We start from the raw sequence: 21,967 nt of genomic DNA, 5'->3' as shown, positions 1-21,967 counted from the left end.
AGTGTATATGAATAATAGAATGTTTAAATTCGATGACCCATTCACCTGTACACAATCGGGAATGAAGGAAAATAGAAATATTTCTCATAATATCTTGAATAACTGTTTCAAGTTTCACTTGTTGTTATAGCTGAGGTTTTTTTTTCTTCTTCAAAATGAATATCAATTTAATGTTCATCAATATTATTGCCCTATGTAGAGATTTTTGTGCTACATTTCAGTAATTTCTTTTGCGTCAAATACTAAACAGTACTACAAAAAATGGAAAATGAATGAGAGAGAGAGAGAGAGAGAGCGAGAGAGAGAGAGAGAGAGAGAGAGAGGGAGAGAGAGAGAGAGAGAGAGAGAGAGAGAAGTGGGGGCAGAAAAAAAAGGACTTTTCACAGTCTCCTCAGTTTCACTCCTCCTTCGTGTGTGTCGGCTTCATCGACTGGAAGAAGAGGAGTTGAACTTGACAAAGTGGGGGCTGTCGCGATCACAGAAGCAATTAAAAGAATCCCTGGAGTGGACATAAAGGGAACTACTGGGAGTCGGGGGGTTAAGAGAACGAAGAAAGGCAAAGAAAGAAGGCTCCAGGTGCCGTGATGCAAGCGCGCAGCGTGTGATTGGGGGAGCTGCTTTTCTTTTCTTCACCCCCCCCTCAAGCGGATTACAAAAGTAAACACTGAAACGTGGACCTAGAACTGCCTTTTGTCCGTCACACTTGACGAGGAGAGTCCGCTCCATGAACATGTCATCGCCAGACAGAAGGAAAACCGTGCGTGACCTGGCTTTGGAAATTGGAATCCGAGTTATGCTCTTTGGAGTTTTTGTGTAAGTAAAGTCAGCATATGTGTCCTGTTATTTGATGATGCTACGAATCGAAACGATTTCTGGTTTTACTCAAGTTGTTGAAGGCGTCAACGGCGTGCGTTTGACTCCCCTGTGCTGTATTGATACCGTTTTGCCAGCAGGGGCCGCTCTTTATCACATCAGGACCATGGACAGAGAACTAAAAGCCGTGTGAGAAGCAAACAGGTTGCAACATCAAATCCGATATTGTACAACATATTACGAGTCATTCTCATGTATTTTATTCAATATTATCTCAAAGTAGATATTAGTTTTACGACAATCATTGTGAGAAGAAGTTTTATTAAAAAAAAAAAAAAAAAAAAAAGCTTAGCACTTTTTAAAGAAAGCTGGCCATCAGGCACATGATGACCTCAAACGTTGTTAATGTAAAACAGTCCAAAATAAGCTCCTCTGATTTGGAATTTTGTCTGCAGTGCCTAAATGACTTGGATATATTCTCATTAAATCGTGTCCTTGGGCTAGGTGATCTGTCTGTCTTGAGTAATGAAACATGTCAGAGAGAATTCATTCTGCTATTACACTCAAGTGTCGCAATGAGCCTGTTAGATGTTCCCTCTGTGGTTTGTGATGTGCTGTGGTGTACTGTGGTTGAAACCCATATGAGGACTACATGATTACAATCTTCAAGAAGAGCTACCTAAAATCTACCTCAAGGGTGCAGCTAAGAACTTTGTGATTGCTGTAATGAATTGAGTTTTGCATTTAACAGTCAGTGCGATTGCAGATGGTATTTTTGGGGGCTCCAGATATTGTAGTATCTTTTTCTGAGCAGGTGAGAGTCTTTCATCATTTTTGGCAAGAACTGATTGAGGATATTGTGGAGGCTTTATTTTAATTATTTTGTCTCGTCAAAAATACCCACCAATTTGTTTTGTGGTTTTTAAGCGAGTCAGAATTTGCTTGAATGCATTTAATTTAATTGATTAATAATATTTACCGCATTGATAACATTTACTCATGAGAATAACATAAAGCTGTAAATCTAATCAGTGGCTGGTGAATTTGTATATCCAAGGATGTTTGCAAAGATCAAAACGGCCAATACATTTGAACACAGTGGGATGAAAACTGTTATTTTGTTATGCATAGAGATTTTTTTAAGAAGTGCAAAAGAATGCTCTGTCTCCTCCACGGTTTCACATTTACTGGAAAATGTATTGTTTGGTTTTTCAATGTCCTTTAATAATTGTTTTTCATTCATGTTACTTTGAGTTTCACACCTGTGTGCCCTTTGTGCTCTTTTTCCATTGATTTAAAGTTATTTTTCCACTCTTTATTGTCAGCATTTTGGTTCTGCAGCCTAATAAGAAGCCTTAGCAGAAGGCACAGCTCAAGTTTCATGGTAGGGCCCGATGAAGACATTCAGCTGAGCTTGTGGCATTTTCCACACATCTGTCCAGCTGATAACTCGGCTTGAGGCATCCTCCCATGTCTTCCATGCTGGCCCTGTGCACCAGCCCTCATTTTATCTTCCTCCTGCCCTATCCTGGTGTCCCTCCTCTCCGTGGTCATTTTAGACACAGGCTCGGTTGGTCAGTCGCAACAACCGAGGACTGTCTGCCTTGTTTAGATTCTTCCCACCCTCTGGGTGCTGCAATCTATGACCTGCCCCCTGCACTTTGTCTTCGGCCCTCCATTTCCTTCCAGTTGCCACTGTGGCTATATATCAATCATTGGACTGTCGGGGGAGTCCACTTAACCCCATCACCGCTCTGGCCTTGAAGTTAAGGATAATGGATTTCAGGGGCAGATGGAACAAATTTCCACTCAAAAGGCCATTGTCGCCATAGAGAAGCAATGTTGGCCCCCCCAGTCATTTTGTGGATGATGGCTTTTGAGTCCACGCTGATGAGGTAACTTTGGGCAACTTACATACTATGAGGTGAAGTTGAATACTTTGCTCTGGTTGATTTATTCAAGGCTTTCTGAAGGATGGGTTGTACCATTTACTTTCTGGAGAGACATATTCATTCTTTTCTCCTTTCTGCTGTTAGACACATCTGGACATTTTAGTTCTGATTACATATAAATGCCACAAGATGACAACTACGCACAATTCAATGTTTATTTATTTTGTCCTGACCTTATATTAACATACATATGTTCATGACACCACCAGAGAAAGGAAAATTCACTAGTTAATAGGTGATTTTTTTTTTTTTTTAATAGCTGTTTTGTATTATTCTCTTCATAGCTCTGGACATCTACATTCTGATAGCATTGATTTCTAACACATTATTCACATTCCAGTTTTGTTAGAAAGAATTTTCTGGGAGGGGAATATTTCATTTTATTTGTCCTTGCTTCAGCTCCTGTCTTCAGGCAATTGTCTGATCATGCGTGATGCCTGTTTGACCCTGTTCTACCAAACGGTAAATGCGGTGCAGTCGTTACATTTTGCAAAGCACCCCAGAAGTCAGAAACCTCTTTAGAGCAACATAAAGTCATTCCACCCAAATGGAGATCACTCTCCTATCTGAAAAATGTGTGTAAATATCTAATGCAGACAACTAGATTTTACTTTACTAGCAATCTGCAGGAAAAAAACAAGAGTTTATATATGTTGTTTAAAGTAGCTGTGTCTTTCACTTCATGATTGATAGTCTAATAATGAAAAAGAGAGAAGCGTACTTGCAGATGTGGCTTCTAATAAATACTTAGATTTGAAGACATGGCAGGGCACAGAGAGAAAAGAAATGGCACAGATAAAATAGAAGTAGTTTGGGCGATCTAAGGGATTTTATATTACATAGATTAAGACTTGGGAAATGACAGCAGAAAAAAAAGGGGTCTCAACTCGGTGCAATCTCAAAGCTACTACATAGAGCAATTGTCTGAAGAAGGGAGCTGCTGTTTTGAGGAGTGGTGTTCAATTTAAAATAGAATCGATCCATCTTTTCTTAAGCTAACAACAAAGAATCTATTGCCTCTTATTGCAAAGATTACAAAGATGGAGCCAGACCTTTGTCACTTACATTATATTGCTCATATACCGCATTTTCCAGACTATAAGGCGCACCTAAAAAACTCAAATTTTCTCAAAAGCGGACAGTATAGTCCAGTGCGCCTTATATACGGAGCAAATTCTAAATTTAAACTGGCCCGAAGCATAAAATCAATCGCTGAAGACTATGAATCATGAATCAAAAAGATTATGGATCATTATTTTGTGATTATAAAGTAATTTGTTGCGTCTGAAGTTGAAATAAAAAAGATAAAATGGAGAATGATTTGATTTGGATTAAACATCTGACATGATGCAACCTGGCCTGTTTACTGCAACACCAATATCACCCTTCTTATTCATATAACAATAACAACAATAAAACATTATTAACATTATTGATATATTGTCATTGTTTTCACTATTTCAAGTTATTATATTGTGATTGCATTAATGGTGCGCATTATAGTCCAGTGCGCCTTATATATGGACAAAGTTTTAAAATGGGCCATTCATTGAAGGTGCGCCTTATAGTCCGGTGCGCTTTATAGTCCGGAAAATACGGTAATGTTCATGTCCGGGTGATTTGAACATTGTCAGAGCAAAACTTACGTCTTACTTTTCTGCGATTACAGCAATAGATGAGCAACAAGTCAAAGACCAGACATTTGCATAAACGCGACATAGCTCCAGTTCTCTAAAAATTTATAATCTATATTATTATTCAAGAGACAGAGTGTTGCACATTTTCCCCATGTCTCTCTCAGGTGCACATTACACTGCTACTTATATTATTTTATTGTTTTGTTATTCTGAAATCTGAGACCCTGAATTGCAGGTCATCCAATCTGTAGTCCTCATTAGTTTGGTGTGAACAAAACATATGAGACGGCCACAAACATAAATTGACAGCGGAAAATAATCTTCCCGCAGACGAGACCCCCAGGTGGGTTCACTTATTGATCCTTGTGTAAAACATCTATTGGATTTATGATACTGTTACATAACCAATTTAATTAGTTCAGCCTGGAGAATACCACGAACAAGAAATACAACGTAGATTGTGACACCAATTACAGTTTTAATTATGTCGCAATTTTTAACTTCTCAATGGTGTCATAGGGAAAAACAAGTGGATGGAGCCAACACAGAAAATTTGAGTAGTCTCTTAATTGTCCCAATTCAAATTTCAATGTGGTGCTTTGCCCCTGGACATAAATACTTGGGGAAAAAAAGCTCATGAATAATAAACCCAGTAGAGTTCTATCGTCCGCAGACTGGGGTCAATTAGTAGCGCTCACATTTCAAAGCAAACATGGTGCATTGGCATTTAGCTGTTATGCTGCACACAAATGGAATAAGCTTCCAACAGTTAGCCCAAAGTGTAAATACTTTTCAAACCTACACTTAGTGTATCTATGATTGAGGTCTTTTAGAGCATAATGAATTTTTTCCCAAATCATGTTTCTGTTCTTTTATTAATTTTAGTCATCTACTTTTTATTTCTCTACTTTGCTTTTGTCTCAACTGCTGCTGTTATTTAAATGTTTTATATTCTGTGAAAAATAGATTTGCTTTTAGATGTTTTTCGTAGCAATGTGAAACACTGAGTTATTGTGTGTATAAATTGCGCTATAATGTATAAATAAAGCTGTCTTGCCTCCACTCTCCTACGCTCAAAATAATGATAGTCACAGCCTATTAAAAATTTATACCGCTCTGATTTTGTCAAGCAAGGGTTAACTAAAAATCTTGATACAGCTCTTTTATTGGATCATATAGCTGGATCATAATTGGTGGGTGTAGATTTAATAATGTTCTTGCATGATTTGAGATGCTCCTGGTATTTACATACTAAATTATTCATTCTCTTTTTTATGAGAGCTGTTAAAAGAAGAAGTAGAGAAAGAGAGAAAGTACATTTGCACAACTGGTTTAATTTTATGGCTTTTTCCCTAGAGTTGGATCACTTGCAAAACAATCTGTCTTTGAATATCTTTTGTCATCTTCTTTTACCCCAGTAAAATTATTGTCAGTAAAAGAGGACATTTATAAGTATTCATGGCTTTGTGAAAAACCACATTAGCATCAACACGATTATCTTGGTCAAATACGTATATGACAAATCCAGTTGTACTTACAGAACATCCCCCCCATATAATTATGTATGCCCTCTTCTCATCCGAACTATAAAGACATTCATGTTCATAGCGGCATACTTGAAAGATGCCTACTCGTTTCGTAATCCTCCAGGGAGACGTCCTTGAGGAACACACATTGAGAGCCTGCTTTGTAATATAACCTCTGCATTGAACATATGAATGTAAGGGGAAGTAACTCAACGATGGTTGTGTGAGTCATAAGTAGAAATGTACATTTACCAAGTCCTGTACACTCACATAACCTCTTATAATGAATTTCGATAATGCAGGACCCCACTGAAACAAAATAATCAAAGTGACAGAAGAGACAGAAACGTCTGTCTGTGTGCGGAAATGTGCCGGCTGAAACCAAGGTACAACCGGTCGATATTTGAGAAGGGCATCGTGAAGATCTTGGAGGTGACACATTTTCTGTCAAGGTAGTCAGCCTCCTCACATCAACATCAAAAAAATCATTCTTATTCTCTCTCTCTATTTTTGCCTCCGATAGGGATATACAGACACATACATACCAATTTTTTTTCCCATTAAATCGCTGTCATTCTTGTGTTCGCCTCGTATCCATCTCCTTACTCTATACTCTTATCTGTGGGGGTGCGGAAAGAGGAGCCCTCCAATTACGCATTATCTTGACTCACAGGTTTCTCTCTCTATAACAAGCAAGTCCAAATCCCTGTGGAAACCAATTTCTTGCCTCTGAACCTTCATACAATATGTGTCCGATCACATTCCTTATGTCATGGAAATGGAAATGTCAAAGTCCTTTGGCCCACTTCAGATCCTAATGATGAACATTTAAATCAGGGGTGTCAACCTAATTTTTTTCGCGGGCCGCATTGTAGTCATAGCTTCTTTCGGAGGGCCATTATGACTGTCAACCCAAATAAATGTATGAGCACCTCATATTATATACAGTAAAAGCTACAAAACAAACTGACAAATAACTCGTTTTCAAATCATACAAGTAAAAACTGGTCAAATATTTTAAAATTGTTATTATTAAAAGTGAAGACAATTTGCAATTCTAGTAATGACACACAAATTTGATGCACAATTTGTCTTCGCGGGCCACATAAAATGATGTGGCGGGCCGTATCTGGCCCCGGGGTCTTGAGTGACATCTGTGATTTAAATCATTGACCTTTAAAAACATCACAGCGACATTATTAATGTATGGATAGTTGTACTTTACAATATCTTTTACTGGAGAAAAAAAAAGTTAAGTCATTCAATGCTGTGTCTCCTTAAACTACTAAAACAAATGTGTGGCCAAATAAGGGAGCCGTGTAAACTTTCATTAATTGTTTTGCTTGCATCAAAAGTTCAGCCTTTTATAGTATGTAATTTAAGTTGTATATATGTCATACTATGCTGGCCAGTCAAAAAAATCTTCTGTAAAATCAAGATTTATTTATTTTTATTTACAACATTGAGTAGTGACGGTGCACTTTTTCCCCTGCTAAAATTCCATTTTTATCCTTTACAATATGTTTATGACATCAACATTTATTGGGGACATCACTGGAGCCATAGTGATGTGATTTTTTTTTTTTTTTTACTTAGGTTATAATACATGTTTGATAGTGGTTTATGGATGATAAAGATGCAAAAAGCTACCTTGCGAGTCATCCAGCCTATCAGGCCTTCCTTAGCATGACATTGTCGCAGTATGACAGTATGTCATACTAAGGAAAGCACAATTTAGACACTTCTCATGAAAAGATCAGCAACCCGGTGGAAAAACAGATGGTCTCACAATGCGACAACAGCTGTTACGCAACCCAATTATTAAAAACTAACTAACAATCGGGATCATTTTTGGCTTGATACGAACATAAGAAAAAGAAGAATAACTGAAGCTAGCAACTGTCGTCTATATAGCCCACTAAAATAATCCAGAATTAAAGTGATTAAAGAAATCATGATTGACATTCATGCCATACTTGAAGTGTACTCATATTGAAGAAATATCTGAAGCTCATTTTCGAGTAAAGAGTAAAATTTAGTAAACATAGCAAATGCAGAGTCAGGCAAAATATGTGCTGTGTGAATATGGGAGAGAAAAAAAAATGTTTTCGCCTCTGAAGCTGTCATTTTCAATGCACGATCTGGGATTTGGGCGATCCAATCCTTATTGAATAAAAAGGACACCTCCAGAATTTCTTTCATGTTGCTGTCGGTGTGCCAGAATGAACAATGAGCATGACAGAATTGATAAATGTCAGCTTGCTGTGTGTCACTCATATATCGGTTTCATTCCCAGGCTAGGGACGCGGATGCGCTATTTAATAATGTCGTGTTCCCTTGGTGGGATGAGCCAAAAGTCATGAAAAACAATTTTTGGTGGATGATGTAATGCCAGTTTGCCTCATTAAGCTTGGGGAACATACACTATATGAAATATCTCTGAATCCAGATGAATTATTCTTGGACATTTTTAAAAACACACTTACATCCGATGTCACTACCAGAAATTACTAAATTTGAGATTTTGATTTATTTAGATTCGATTTTAGCTCATGTAGTTTATGGTTGGTTACTTGTCTGTACAAAAGAACGCACTGTACCATCTAGCTTATTCAAGTCACATGAAATAGTTTTGTGAGTTTGGCACATGGTATTCCATTATATGTACAGTCAATGATGCACTTTTGATGATGACGGTCACAAGCCTACCGTATTTTCCGCACTATAAGGTGCACTTAAAAGCCTCCAATTTTCTCAAAAGCCGACAGTGCACTTTATAATCAGATGCGCCTTATATATGGCCCAATATTGAGCCACTACAGCAGGTGTGTCCAAAGTCCGGCCCGCGGGCCAAATGTACATATATATCTTATATATGAACAAAGTTTTAAAATGGGACATTCATTGAAGGTGCGCCTTATATATGGACAAAGTTTTAAAATGGGCCAATCATTGAAGGTGCACCTTATGATCCGGTGCGCCTTATAGTGCGGAAAATACGGTATATTAAGTTGTAAAACTAATTTTGTCATCCAACATTTTCACACAGTTCATCCAAGAAAACAGTTGGATGGGAGATGTGGGTTGATGTAATAATTGTCAGGGCTCTGAGAAAATAACATTTTCAATTTGCGGCAATGACCTGGAGGGGGCCAGAGCACCTGCATTTATATGATTGGGATTGTTCAGCCATAAAATCTGACAAAATGAACCAAAAGAAGTGATAACCAGGTTCACTTCTGGGTCCAGTGTTATCTCTAATTCGATTACCTTGGAAATCTCTTCAATCTCATCTCAACAGCTCTCTGCAGTCTGATGAAATGGCTGGATCTTTAAGTAGAGAGTGACAGGACGCAGAGAAAGGTGAAAAATATTTGCCAACCTCTGTTCCAGCGAGGAAAGTCATTTCCAACTCTGATGAAACAGATGGTCTGTTTAGTTAATTTGCTTCCCAAACACATTTTCCACCATTTGGTGTAATCAAAAGTGTCATGTAACCACATTATTGTGAGTATATCATATATTGTGAGTGTAACCAAGATTGAACATACAAAGGGTAAGACGTTTGCAAAACATCTAACGCCCTCTCAAGTGACTTTTGAACCATTCATTGCAATGCTTTTGTTTTGTTCCACCTGTTAATTAAGACAAGGTGACAGAATTTCAATAGGAGCTCGAGCCTCAGCTTGCTTTCAGACAAAATGCAATCTATTCTAACTTAAGCTTCTAATGCATTGTATTGAGAAGTGGTAAGTCTGTCTTTCTAAAGGTTGTACATGAAAAATAATGATTTAGCATATTTTTGTGTTTGCGATTTGCACTTCGGGGCCATCACAGTAAACCATCCCTTTAACCTTTGCAGATGTCTCTAAAAAATTCTGATAAACTTGATGTGTTAAATTGAACAAATGTGCATCGGCTGTTGGAAGTAATGGAGAGACATAATCCTCCTGTATTGTGATTGAGCCAAATCGAAAATGAGATAATGAGGATAAACTGACCTATTTGCAAGGCTGTAATGAAGATGAACAGAAAATCCTGGAATGTTTCAGGGTGTGAAAAGGTCAGATGAACTGATTCAGCCTGTTATGGAAATCAATTAAATTTCATGCTGCCATACAGCATGAGATAGGATATGTCGGCATAAATCCCGCCCATCAATTTCAGTTCCAAAATTACTTTTGTTCCCTAGCTTGTGGTAAGGAGAAGGCATTTCTGTTGTTGCCATGGCAATATCTAGCAACTTTGAGGGTGTATAATAATGGTCAATCAGGCTGGAAACCTTGTGATCAGGGTAAGGGCTAGGGTGGCTGTTTTACATGATAGATGCTCACCCTATTAAATTACCAACATATTTTATACCTAATTGGTTTCTAAAATACATTAATTGGCTTAGCTTCTCTCTTCGATACTTTTGCATATTTCGGGGTGTCAAATTTAATTTGTCAATTTGGAATCTCTTAGGTGATACACAAATAATTCCACAAAAAACTAAAAGTAATAGAAATAATCTGTTCTGAACTGTCACCAAAACCTTTATTAGCTATAAAAAATATTGTGACGCTGCCCCCCCACCCCGGAGAAGAAGAAAAAAAAACAGCTAAATGTGGATGCTTACTGGTTTAAGGTCTATATTGTTTTGTGTAAAATCTTTTGTCACTTTCTGAATTGTAAGTTCAGGGCCACTCCACTTCAACACTTAAATTTGCTGACAAAAGCTTGCATCGAAGTTCTTTCTTTCAAACTACAAGATCTATGATGTAATGGAGCCTGTAGACGCCATTAGGCTTTCCCTTGTACACAGAGCAAACAAAAGCAGATATAACAGGACAAAGTGCTCCCCAGGTAACCAGCAGGCAGAGATGACTTAAGACCTGTTGGTGTTTATGGCCATCTTGGGGGCCCATCTCTCAACTTTGAGAGGATGTCGGGTATCAGTGTAGCACTGATTAGAGAGTATCTTTTTTTACTTTGTTACTGGGCTACATTTCACCATTTTAGTCGCTTTCTACAAGGCTGCTATATATATTTTTATTTCTTGTTATCGCTGTGTAGTTAAAGTTAGTTCTCAGCTGGCCAGGCTGGTAGACTATGCTTTACTAATTAAAAGCACCATCATTAATGTGATCAAAGCTCACCTTCTGCCATATTGTAAATGATGTACACCCTTCTGCTTTCGAGGCAGCCTGTAAATTAGGTGAGTTAATTTCCAATAAGGATGAGCACATATAATGAGACGCAAGGGTGAAATTGGTGCAAAAAGTCATTAAAGTGCGTGAGAAGTGTATTCAAGTCTTTATTTTAAAGTTTTTAGTTAGAGAAGAGAAAATGAGTCATGATCTAAAATTGAATCTCCAGCCAAGGCAAATCCTCTGAGGCGAGTATGGATTTGTTAGAGGATATTGGGGACAAATTCTTAGAAAGAAGACTGGATATAATAACCTGCTCAAAACGCAATTTAGTTTTGCACGAATGAAAATCATCTTCACCAAGCAGTCTACTGCGGTGAAATATGTGACTTGCAAACCACAGATATATAAATGCAGATATTTACACCTCACTACAATGATACACTCATTGGCCACAGAATTAGTTTGGCACTAATAAGATTAAAAGCAAAAGCTACACTTGGCCACAAAAAAATTATTGGAACACTCAGGTTGAGTCCTTCCCGTTTTTGCTGAAGCTTGAAAACATTTCTTATCAAAAATGAAATATTTAAAAATCAGGGTCTCAACAGTTATGTACTGAAAATCAAAGTATTGCTGTATTTGTGGAGGCTCATTTTTCCAGAGGTATACCACTCATATTATTCTTTAGTTGGTTTGATGCCTTCAGTCTTGAGAACCTAAACGTCCCAAGATTGACTTGGCCAATAAAAAAACCTTCCACTGCTTGCTTGCTTCATGATGAATTTATTTTGCTTTGGCATTGTTGTTGGTACTATTGATGAGGGCTCTCCCAGTTTGATTCCAACATTCTTTAAATTGGCAGACGAAATGTCTCTGTCATCCACTTCTCAGTTAATTCTGCTGCTAATGTCATGTTGTCTTTAATCAATGAAGATTAATGAGCCTATCCGAGAAGAAGCCATGCAAGTCCGAGCCATGACATTATCAATCAATCATTCAGAGTTTAATTATAGTAGTTTTTGTACCGAAAAATAAAACAACACTTTGAATTGTCAAAAATAACGCCTCCTGCCATTCATCCACACAAGCTTCAAAATAAAGATAGACATGTTAAAAATAATAATGCGTTTTTATGTCTGGATATATCGACCATGGCCATGGCACATTACTACTTCCAGTATGAAGTGCTCCCTTTGGAGGAACTCTGGAAAAGAATAAAATAACAGTTTTACTTCTTCTCTATCTTACGCCCACAACAATTCTAAAGGTGGTAATACCTTTGTTCGAGTCTCAATCAAAACTGAGGAGCGTCATCTTCTTAATGATTAAATTCTGTCTTCTGTCTAGATAGACATCAAGATTGGCGATTTTTTTCCCCCTTTTGGTCTACTCATTTCTTTGCACTCTACTGTTATTTCCTGTGTTCAAACATGAAGGCAAGCAAAGAGGAGATTTTATATCTAGGTGCCTCGGGGGAGCCGGTCTCAAACTCATTAAGAAGCTACCTAGTGAATTTGAGATAAGCCGTATAGAATGACAGGTGGGCTGAAGTTGCTATTTAATAACCTGAAGGGTGTGTGTGTGTGTGTGTGTGTGTGTGTGTGTGTGTTGGGGGGGGGGGGGGTATTTTGTGCTTCTTCTCTGTGTTTTTAATTCTTGCACCTAAACAGCATTCCCTTCCACTCACGTCTGAACGAAGATGCTGTAGAGAGCGTAATTTTGAAAATAGAAATAATTAATGAAGCATACTATCTGCCATTAATGGAGTGACGGAACAACATAACAACAACATATGGCTTGTGTTTACTAGAATAGATACCGCACTACTATTTGTACACTTTTTGATATGTCTAACTGGACGGCAGGTTAATTGGAAACTCTAAATTGTCTTTAAGTGTGAATGCTTGTCTATGTGTGTCCTGTGAATGACTGGCAACCGGTTTAGGGTGTAACCTGCCTACTAACTAAAGTCAGCTGGGATAGGCTCAGCCAAACTCGTGACCCTCGGAAAGGTAAGCAGTTCAGAAAATGAATGGAATACCCCTCGAAAAAGTTGGACAAAGTGCCTGTGGAAAAGCAGATCTGTGCTTCCCCGTTTATGCTGCTCCCTCTGCAATCCTCCGTAGAAATTGTTGCCATTTTTCACAATGAAAATAATCAATAACATTTTATCGCATAGCTTTAAAAAAAAAAAAAACCTATAAAATATCAAATACATGCACTTCACCAAAGAGTAACAAAAACATTAAGAGAAAACCAGTCCAAAAAGATACATTTCAGGATGTGATTTATGTGGGACATTAATGGTTTTAAAGGAAGTCACATTTCTTCACGCTCTACAATAAATTCAAGATCCATGGAAACAAAATGTCAATACAATCATCACTGTCGTTAACGCATTCATTTCACCGGTGACAAATATTCTTGCCTAAGCTCTGTGCTGCTGCATTTATGCTCGCATCATTCTTTTTTGTAGCTTCGTCATTGTGAATATTTTAAGATGGCCACACCTTACAACAAGTATATCATGCATCAAGTGTCAAACAGAATAAACTAGTGACTTGTTTTGAATTTAGTTCACCTAAAGATTTGCTAATTTGTCCCCATCCTGCGAGAGGAGTCAACAGGGCATTGTAATGAAGGTGATCAGTGATCAGTGTTGTCATTACTCCAAACCCAAGACCTCATTTTAGCCACCCTGGTCACACCAAAATCATGAGAGCACACAGTATGCACAATATTCCAATTAAAATGTTTAATCTTTGCTACAGGTTTACCGAATTCCTGGAGCCCTTCGAACGAGTCATCCAACCAGAGGAGCTGTGGCTCTACAAGAATCCGCTGGTTGAGTCCGATCATATTCCCAAAAGGGTCATGTTCGTAAGTACCTACTGTATCATTATATGCATTCTCATTTATTGCCAACTTGATAGCAGCCATATAAATAGTGATTATTTCCATGTAGCTGAACCACTTTCTTTGTTTAATTTATACGCGTTTGTGCAGCAGTATAATCCTTCCTTTAGGATGATTAATAGTGTAGATTCTCATCTTTTTAGTAGTTTAGCTGATTAGTATTGAAGGAGTGTTAGAGCCTGGACTTAGATGACTGTAACTAATAATATTCACGCAATGTTGAGCACGTACCGTCACGTGTACTTACCGCATTGTGGAAGATTTGGTGACAACCATGGAATTTAATTTGGATTTAATTTCACAACCTGTTACTATTTTGAGACACTACTGCAGTTGTGTGTTGAAATAAAAGATGAGATTCATCTGTCAGAGGTTATTGTGGTCATTTACTGTAATTTCCGGACTACAAAACACATCTGATCAAAAGTGGCAACAGCAACATTTTGCTAACCCTAACTCAAATACTGTGTAGTGCCCTGATTGATAAGCTTTTTCATTTCGTAAATAATATTTTGTTAACACAATAACCAAGTGTATATCTCAACTGAACCTTTGGCATATGTAATTTTAAAGACAATGCATTAAAATCCACAATATGGCTTTCCTACTGGTTTAATCTAAGATAAATTGAATTACTATTGTTACTTTTATTACTTTGGTTTTTCAATTCTGCGTATATAAGTCCTGATCGAGAATGTATGTCATTGTCATCGCCACTCTCCTTGGAGATAAGTTTCTGATCGAGAACTATACGCTAATTTCTGAGCCTCTCGCCAGAGGCTTGCTTGATTGAAAGATAAAGTTGTGATGGTAGCCTGGAAACTTGAAAGTAGGCACTTAACCCACCTCACCTGAAGACAGCAGAAGAACTTTCACAAAAATATGAATATAACTCCCTGGGGTAAATGAGGGCAAAAATAATTGATCAGCAGGAGATGGCACTTTTGAAGAATGGGAGGGAGTGACAGGAAGCAGCGCTGACACCTTTCACTGCAGTTGTGGCACTTCAGAATTTGGCACTCGGAACACTTTTCACACCTTTCGGTGCACCATAAAATGATTTCAAGAATTGCGAGTGAAATAAAGCAGGCAAGCCCCCTCCCCCATCATTTTTGATTGCACTCTTGGGGTTCTAGATTAGTAGACAGAAAACTAAACTATTCAGATTTTTGTACCCGTCACACATCGGCACGTAGGATCTGAGTGAAAGGCGGTCTCCAAGTGCCCACTTAACAGATCTGCAATTTCCCTGTAGACAACTTTATAGCGTCCCTTTGCAGCGGTCTTATTGCTTATTAATGGAATCTATGCACGTCAACCCGTAATCAGTGTCTTCTTTCACCATGTCAAGGACGATCGGCATGCTGCTGGCACATGACATTTAACGGGAATGAGAGCAGCCGCTTTGATTTCTAATAAGTTTGGAACTGTTGTGGGCATAAACAAGTGTTTTTATGCCAACAGAAATTCAAAACGCCTTCTTTGTGCATTGTGTTCCATGCAGCACCGGCTTGCACGGATCTGGAAAAATAACAAATAACTTAGTTCAGCCTGCATCTGCATATCTTCACACTGTACCTCACACCAGGCTTGCACTAGGCACAAAAATAGAGCCGCTGGTGTCACCCGTACACAGCAGTTGTCAGTTCTTCAATTGCATAGTAGAAGTAAAAAAAAATGACACCCTACGATACTTTGGCATCCTTTAAAAGCTTTATAATCTGTAATGCACTTTGTGGTGGATGCTACCTCATCAGCCATTCATCAAATATTTTCCACACTGGACAGAAATTTGATGCATTAATAAAGGTCCCAAGGCTTTCTGTCCAACAGTGTCCTGAAAAATGTGAAGTGTATGGAAAAATCTTCAGTGGACGTTCTCATTTGGATAGAAAAGCGCTTCCACGTGAAATTTCCTTCCCAAGCGGCATGCTTAGTCTCCAAACATTAATTCACCAGAAGGATCTCTCAGAGATCTGTCTGTGGCAACCTCTGGACTTTTACTCTTGCTATTATTAAAGCTCAAGCTGAGCTGCCCCTTTTAAAGATCAAGTTAATAGAAATCTAGCTGAGGTCAACCAGAAACTTTCAACTTGCCAAAGCGTCAACAACAAAGTTAGAGAACAGAAATCACACGAGGACATAACAGATAATTTTGCATCAAGGAAGACAAGAAGGAAACAATTACTAAGTAATTTATCAATCTAATGTCTAAATAAAACAAAGCAAGCACAGTAGGAACAAAGTCAAATTCAGTCCACTAAATTTGTTACTGCATTTGTGATGTGTAAGATTTGTCTTTTTTTTTGTGTGCTTTTTTTCCTACATTCTAATTTGTTTGTTAGGTGTGTTTTTGCCTACGTGTGTATGTTTGTGTGCATGTTTTCGTATGCATGTCCATGTTCCTTGTGGGCGATGGGAGAAAAGGCTCACTCAGTGCCATTCAAGCTCGGATCCATCAGCAGGTGAGCCTAAAAGAATACATCAGTCATACACATCAGTCATCTCAAAACGTATGAGGGCAACTGGAATAGTTGGTGGTGATGGGCACTGTCAATCATTTTATCCCCCAACCAGTCGCAGGTTCAAGCGTTACAGTGTGAACAAGGTGATCGATAGTACAGAAACGTTTTCAGTGCAGCTTGATAATAAATAAATAAATAAATAAATAAATAAATAAATAAATAAATAAATAAATAAATAAATAAATAAATAAATAAATACAAATTTCCTCTGTGGTCAATGTGTCGACTATGCACCGGTAGGTGGGTTTGACACCCCGAGACACCCTAACTGCCTTACCAGGAACCAAAATTTGAGTTTTATTATATTCTGAAGTTTTTTTCAACTATTATTTATTTGACCGTTCACAGAAAAGTGTATTTGTGTTCAATTTAACATTGGTTCACTGCAAGACTATGAAATTACCAGACCAAGTCTGGCGTCACCTGTAATGGAAGAATGAGACAATATTCGCAGGGCATCGAGTTCACTCCCATTTTATCAGGCAGAGAAACAGCCTACCTGCGTGGTCCTAATTATTATTTAAAGAATGATAAATAGGTACATTATATTGTATTTTCCCTGTGCTCCGCAATGTCCTCCCCTCTTTGCATTTACACCTGTCTGACCAGTTTATCCTGCCATAAAGTGTGATCTCCTAGCTGCTGCCTTCAAGATTATTTTCAAAATTATGACTGCGTATTTCCTAATAATAAAATCAATGTTACAATAGGATGGGGCTTCTTGTATTAGTAAATCTGAGTTGTTGGTTTTTTTACATAGTTGTATTTGTCCAGTACTTACGTGAAAGAGAACGATTACCGTAATTTCCGGACTATAAGCCGCGCCGGACTATAAGCCGCACCAGCTAAAATTCAGGTATATTTTTGTTTTTTTCTTACATAAGCCGCACCGGACTATAAGCCGCACGTGCACATGAGTTTTTTACAAAGAAAGACAGTACACAGAAAGCCGTAAAAATCCATAAATACGCCGCGCCGCCATTTAAGCCTCAGGGTTCAAAGTAACCTTCTGAATAAAATGCATTAAAAGTTCACATTCATTACAACTTGTTTTTGGTGAGCAAAATGTCAGAAGAATTGAATTTAAATGCTGATTGATTGGGTTTCAATACAATGCAGATGGTCCAAACAGCGCCACTGCTTTGTGTAATCTCTGAGTCACATGGCAGAGTAAGAGAAAGGGTTTAGAGCCCTTTGACGCAGGTCACCTAGCGTGCATTCCTATTAAAGCTCATTATAGTCACAAGCAACACAGCCAGAATAAACAGCAGCCATAGTAATGTTTCAAAATAGTATTTTTGTTGTTGTTTTTTTCTTCAAGATAACGCACAACAGTGGTCCACAGCCTTTTTACGAGTGTATAAAAGTGATCAAGTCATCACAAAAAAATCATGAAAAAAATCTTATATAAGCCGCACCTGACTATAAGCCGCAGGGTTCAAAATTTTGGAAAAAAGTCGCGGCTTATAGTCCGGAAATTACGGTACGGTAAATTTTCTTTCAAAGTGGAACTAATGGCTTTAACATTCCCGGTAAATAGTGCCTTCTGAAACGGAGGTGAGCACAGTTTATGAAAATGCATACATGCATCCATGGATGTTAGAAAAAAGATAAATTGTTACAATAAAATAGAGAAAGATAAAGAGCCTTATTTTCATTCCCAGAACAGGTCTGGCGTAAAGTGCAGTCTAATTGTGCTTGGGGGTTGAGTTTTCATTCTTTTGGTATTTTTGTTGACGGGCGCAGTTTGAAATTGATGCATCGTTTTGGGACGGAGCACACCTTACATGGAGCAAAGTGGCTCCCCGGAAGAATATTGGACTTGCTGGGGGATCATTATGGGTGCCTTTCATGAGGAACTGCAAGATCTCCACTTGCGAATGATGTAAAATTGGCCACAGCAAAGTTACCACGTTAATAAGAATAACTCTGTGAAAGGACACAACAAAAACTTTTATTGTGTGAGGAAGCTGAGTTACAAGGCAAGTTTTTCAACACTGTTATTATCCAAGAATTTTTTTTTTTTCTAGTCGAGGTTAAAGTCGCTGGGATTGTCATTTCCAAATCTGACACCTCGACAGCTGGCGAGACATGTTGGAGACACAGTCGCTTGTCAGGCCTGAAAACGCCTTTTGCACCCCCTTCGAAGAGACAAAGTAGCTCGGCACAGGGACGTCTTGGCCTCCATGCTTAGGCTGCTGCCCCCCTAACTTGCCACAGATAAGTGGAAGAAGATGGATGGGTCTTTTTTTTTCTTGTAAAACTTCCATCTCCCTTATCTTTTCTATCAGCACTGTCGTTGTGTCCTTGATCAATTAACCTAACCAAAAGGACCTGATACATTAGTGTATCTCCTAAAAATGTATGGCTCTATTTTGCTGCATGCCTGAATCCATGGATTACCCTCATCCCTGTCAAAGATAATCTATCCAAGAGTACCTTACCATTCACATCAAGTCAGGTGGGATAGATAAACCTCAGTATGACCCCACAAATAATAAGTGAAATGAAAATAATAAAGAAGGAATTGAAACTGCTGTAATGATGCCATTAGCTGCCTGCAACTTTTTTTTCCAGCTGGAGGAAAGCCCAAAATAATGCTGAAGGCTCAAAGAAATGGTCTGTTAAAACCCTCGTAACAATGAAACAGACTGTTTTTATGACGTGTTGAAAATTAAGTAGGTCATTCCAAATGTAATTTCATATTGGCAATACGTGACCAATGCCATGATAATAACTGTTCACTGTTCATCTTGATTTCCTTATAGGCAATCTCCTTTCTTACTCCTCTGGCGGTGATATTTGTGGTGAAGATAATTCAGAGGACAGACAAGACAGAAATCAAAGAAGCATGCTTAGGTAGGTGGAGCTAATTATTACAATTGATTTTTATCTAAATGTAATGCTTTTAAGAAAATAATTTTCAAACAAGTCAAATTGAATTCTGTAGCCCCTAATCCCCCCAAAAAAATCTCAAAGTGGGGGACTGTGCAATTGTGTTTGGAGGCGCACACAGAAAGTTGATGACTGAAAAAAGTGGACTTGATTATCATCTCCTTCGCCTCCTCAACTACAACAAATCTAAAATCATTCCACCCTATTATGTACAGCACTCTGTTGTCCAAAACTAATATAGCTAGGAGGGAATGTACGAATTAAAATGTTTTTTGTTCATGGTACCAAACGTGAATAATGACCCCAAATGTTCCGAGGGTGTTTGGCCAGCTATTATATAGTGCTATAAAAACTACTTCATAGATGCCAACATGAGCCTATGAAAAGTAGGCTTGCACACTGCCTCATTGGGATACTGAGTACGTATGCACACACATTACTATCCAAATGGCAATTTGCAAACTGGGCTCCATATGAGACAACGCAGCAGGCAAGAGTCGATCCCTATATGGGAGATCTGCCATCTTCGCATTTGCAGTTTAAGGGCCCAATGGACACGTCATGCCCCATTCGTACAATTTGTCCAGATTAGCAAATTGTTCAGAAATATTTAGACAGTGCTCCTCTTCACAGCATAAACAGATTTAATTTCATCACATTTCATTTTTATTTCATTCCTGGCAATGTAGGGTGAATTCAATTGGCTCACCAGTCAGATAAATCTTCGAGGGATTGTACCCTGGCTAATGATTAAGCCCCAAGGGATGCCTTGATAGCTAATTAAGTGGATGTCCAGTACTTGCAGTAAATATCAGCCAACAGCAGTCCTCCCATTACCCAAGTTAAAAAGAAGCAGACATGTCTTCCCAATGAGATTATTATGAAGTTGGTGCACCTACTGAATTGTTGCTATTCTTAGCACAATCAATGGGTTGTTCTGAGACAGCGTAGTGGCCTTTTGTTGGTCAATCATAACTGATTGCTTCAATTTATTTTCAAACTAATTAGAGCAGGGGTGTCAAACTCATTTTTTTTTGCGGGCCGCATTGTAGTCATAGTTTCCATTATGACTGTCAACTCAAATAAATGTATGAGCACCTCATGTTATATACATTATAAGCTACAAAACAAACTGACAAATAACTCGTTTTCAAATCAGACTAGTAAAAACTGGTCAAATATTGTGAAGACAATTTGCAATTCTAGTAATGACACACGAATTTGATGCACAATTTGTCTTCGCGTGCCACGTAAAATGATGTGGCGGGCCGTATCTGGCCCCCGGGCCTTGAGTTTGACACTAGTGAATTAGAGAGACCCTCGCTACAGGTGGGTCATTCTGTTACATATACTATGATTAAGTATTAAGCATATTAAAAAGCCATACATTTCTTAACGTGTTGAATACTGTATTAAACAACGTTAGGCCACATGGTTGATCATTTGCGTGTGCGCACAAATGTCAGCAGCATTGAAGGTCAGCGTACGAGGCTCACAATAACAGTTCTTGCATGCTCAGAACGCAATTTTGTACTCGTAATTTCCTTTTAAGTGCTTGTAATTATAGCACAAATAATTGCCATGAGGACTTATTTGACATCTTTTTCTGTCTCAAGCTATCACTGGTAAAGGCAGTCGTCATGTTTATTCGATAAGTAATAAACAATAAATAAATAAATAGATAAATAAATACATAAATAAATAAATAAGGCTAGTATTGGTCTATTGGTACTCAAATAAATAAATAAATACAAACATAAATAAATAGATAAGGCTAGTATTGGTCTATTGGTACTCACCCATCCCTTGTCGGTGGCATTAACCAGCCTTTTCCCGGAGGCAGGGTGAACAAGACCGTTCCCTGAGAACAATTTACTGTAATTTCAGCAAGCCTTGAACAAGAGGTTGAAAAATGTTCGATGATGCGTCACACTTTTGACAGCATTTTTAAAGTCATGTCAAAGACATGAACACCTGCCTTTAGGTTTTGAATTGAAAAGAAAGTCAATATCGCCTTTCTATATATATTTTTCATTATATAGATATATATATATCTATATAATGAAAGAAAAAGGGCAGCTACCATTAATCAAAACTCATGTCAAAGATATTGTAAATGTGCACAGTCAACATTGAATGACTTCTAAACCTTCAGTGCTTCATTCATGCAGTGATATTGTTTGAATTCCAATTGATCTTGTCTTTTTGGCAAGATGGCAGGGGGTGATTTAGAGGCTATCACATCTTATAAATTGTGAAGCGCTTCATCATGCTGTGGCCTCCAAGATAGGCGTGCATGTGTGTGTGGGAAGGGGGGTTAGAATGTTTTGTATCTTAGAAATTGAAACCCTTTTTTAACTCCATTTGTCAGTGCAATATGTTTTACTCCTACTTCAGCCAAGTGTCGTTGAAATGGTGTTGCAATCTATCTCAATAAGATGTATGTTTAACTATACTTGCAATTTTCCCTCCCGTAGCAGTGTCACTGGCTCTCGCCCTAAATGGAGTTTTCACAAACACTATCAAGTTAATTGTTGGCAGGTAAGCAAAATGATATACATTTCAAAACAG

General features: G+C 38.1%; 1 protein-coding gene across 1 annotated transcript in view; it reads left to right on the top strand.

The window, feature by feature from the left end:
- Positions 1 to 424: 424 nt before the first annotated feature.
- The window catches only part of plpp4 (phospholipid phosphatase 4), a 35,446-nt gene continuing 13,903 nt past the window's right edge, over positions 425 to 21,967 (top strand). The window contains exons 1-4 of the mRNA XM_088384581.1: positions 425 to 813; positions 13,832 to 13,940; positions 19,270 to 19,360; positions 21,874 to 21,937. Coding sequence (XP_088240707.1) covers positions 725 to 813; positions 13,832 to 13,940; positions 19,270 to 19,360; positions 21,874 to 21,937 — 353 coding nt within the window. The 5' untranslated portion in view covers positions 425 to 724. The remainder of the gene's footprint in view (positions 814 to 13,831; positions 13,941 to 19,269; positions 19,361 to 21,873; positions 21,938 to 21,967) is intronic.

This window comes from Syngnathus floridae, chromosome 9 (genome assembly GCF_059516105.1).
Source record: "Syngnathus floridae isolate MCC-2025c chromosome 9, RoL_Sflo_1.0, whole genome shotgun sequence".
Classification (NCBI taxonomy): domain Eukaryota; kingdom Metazoa; phylum Chordata; class Actinopteri; order Syngnathiformes; family Syngnathidae; genus Syngnathus; species Syngnathus floridae.
This window is presented reverse-complemented; position numbering and strand designations above follow the sequence as displayed.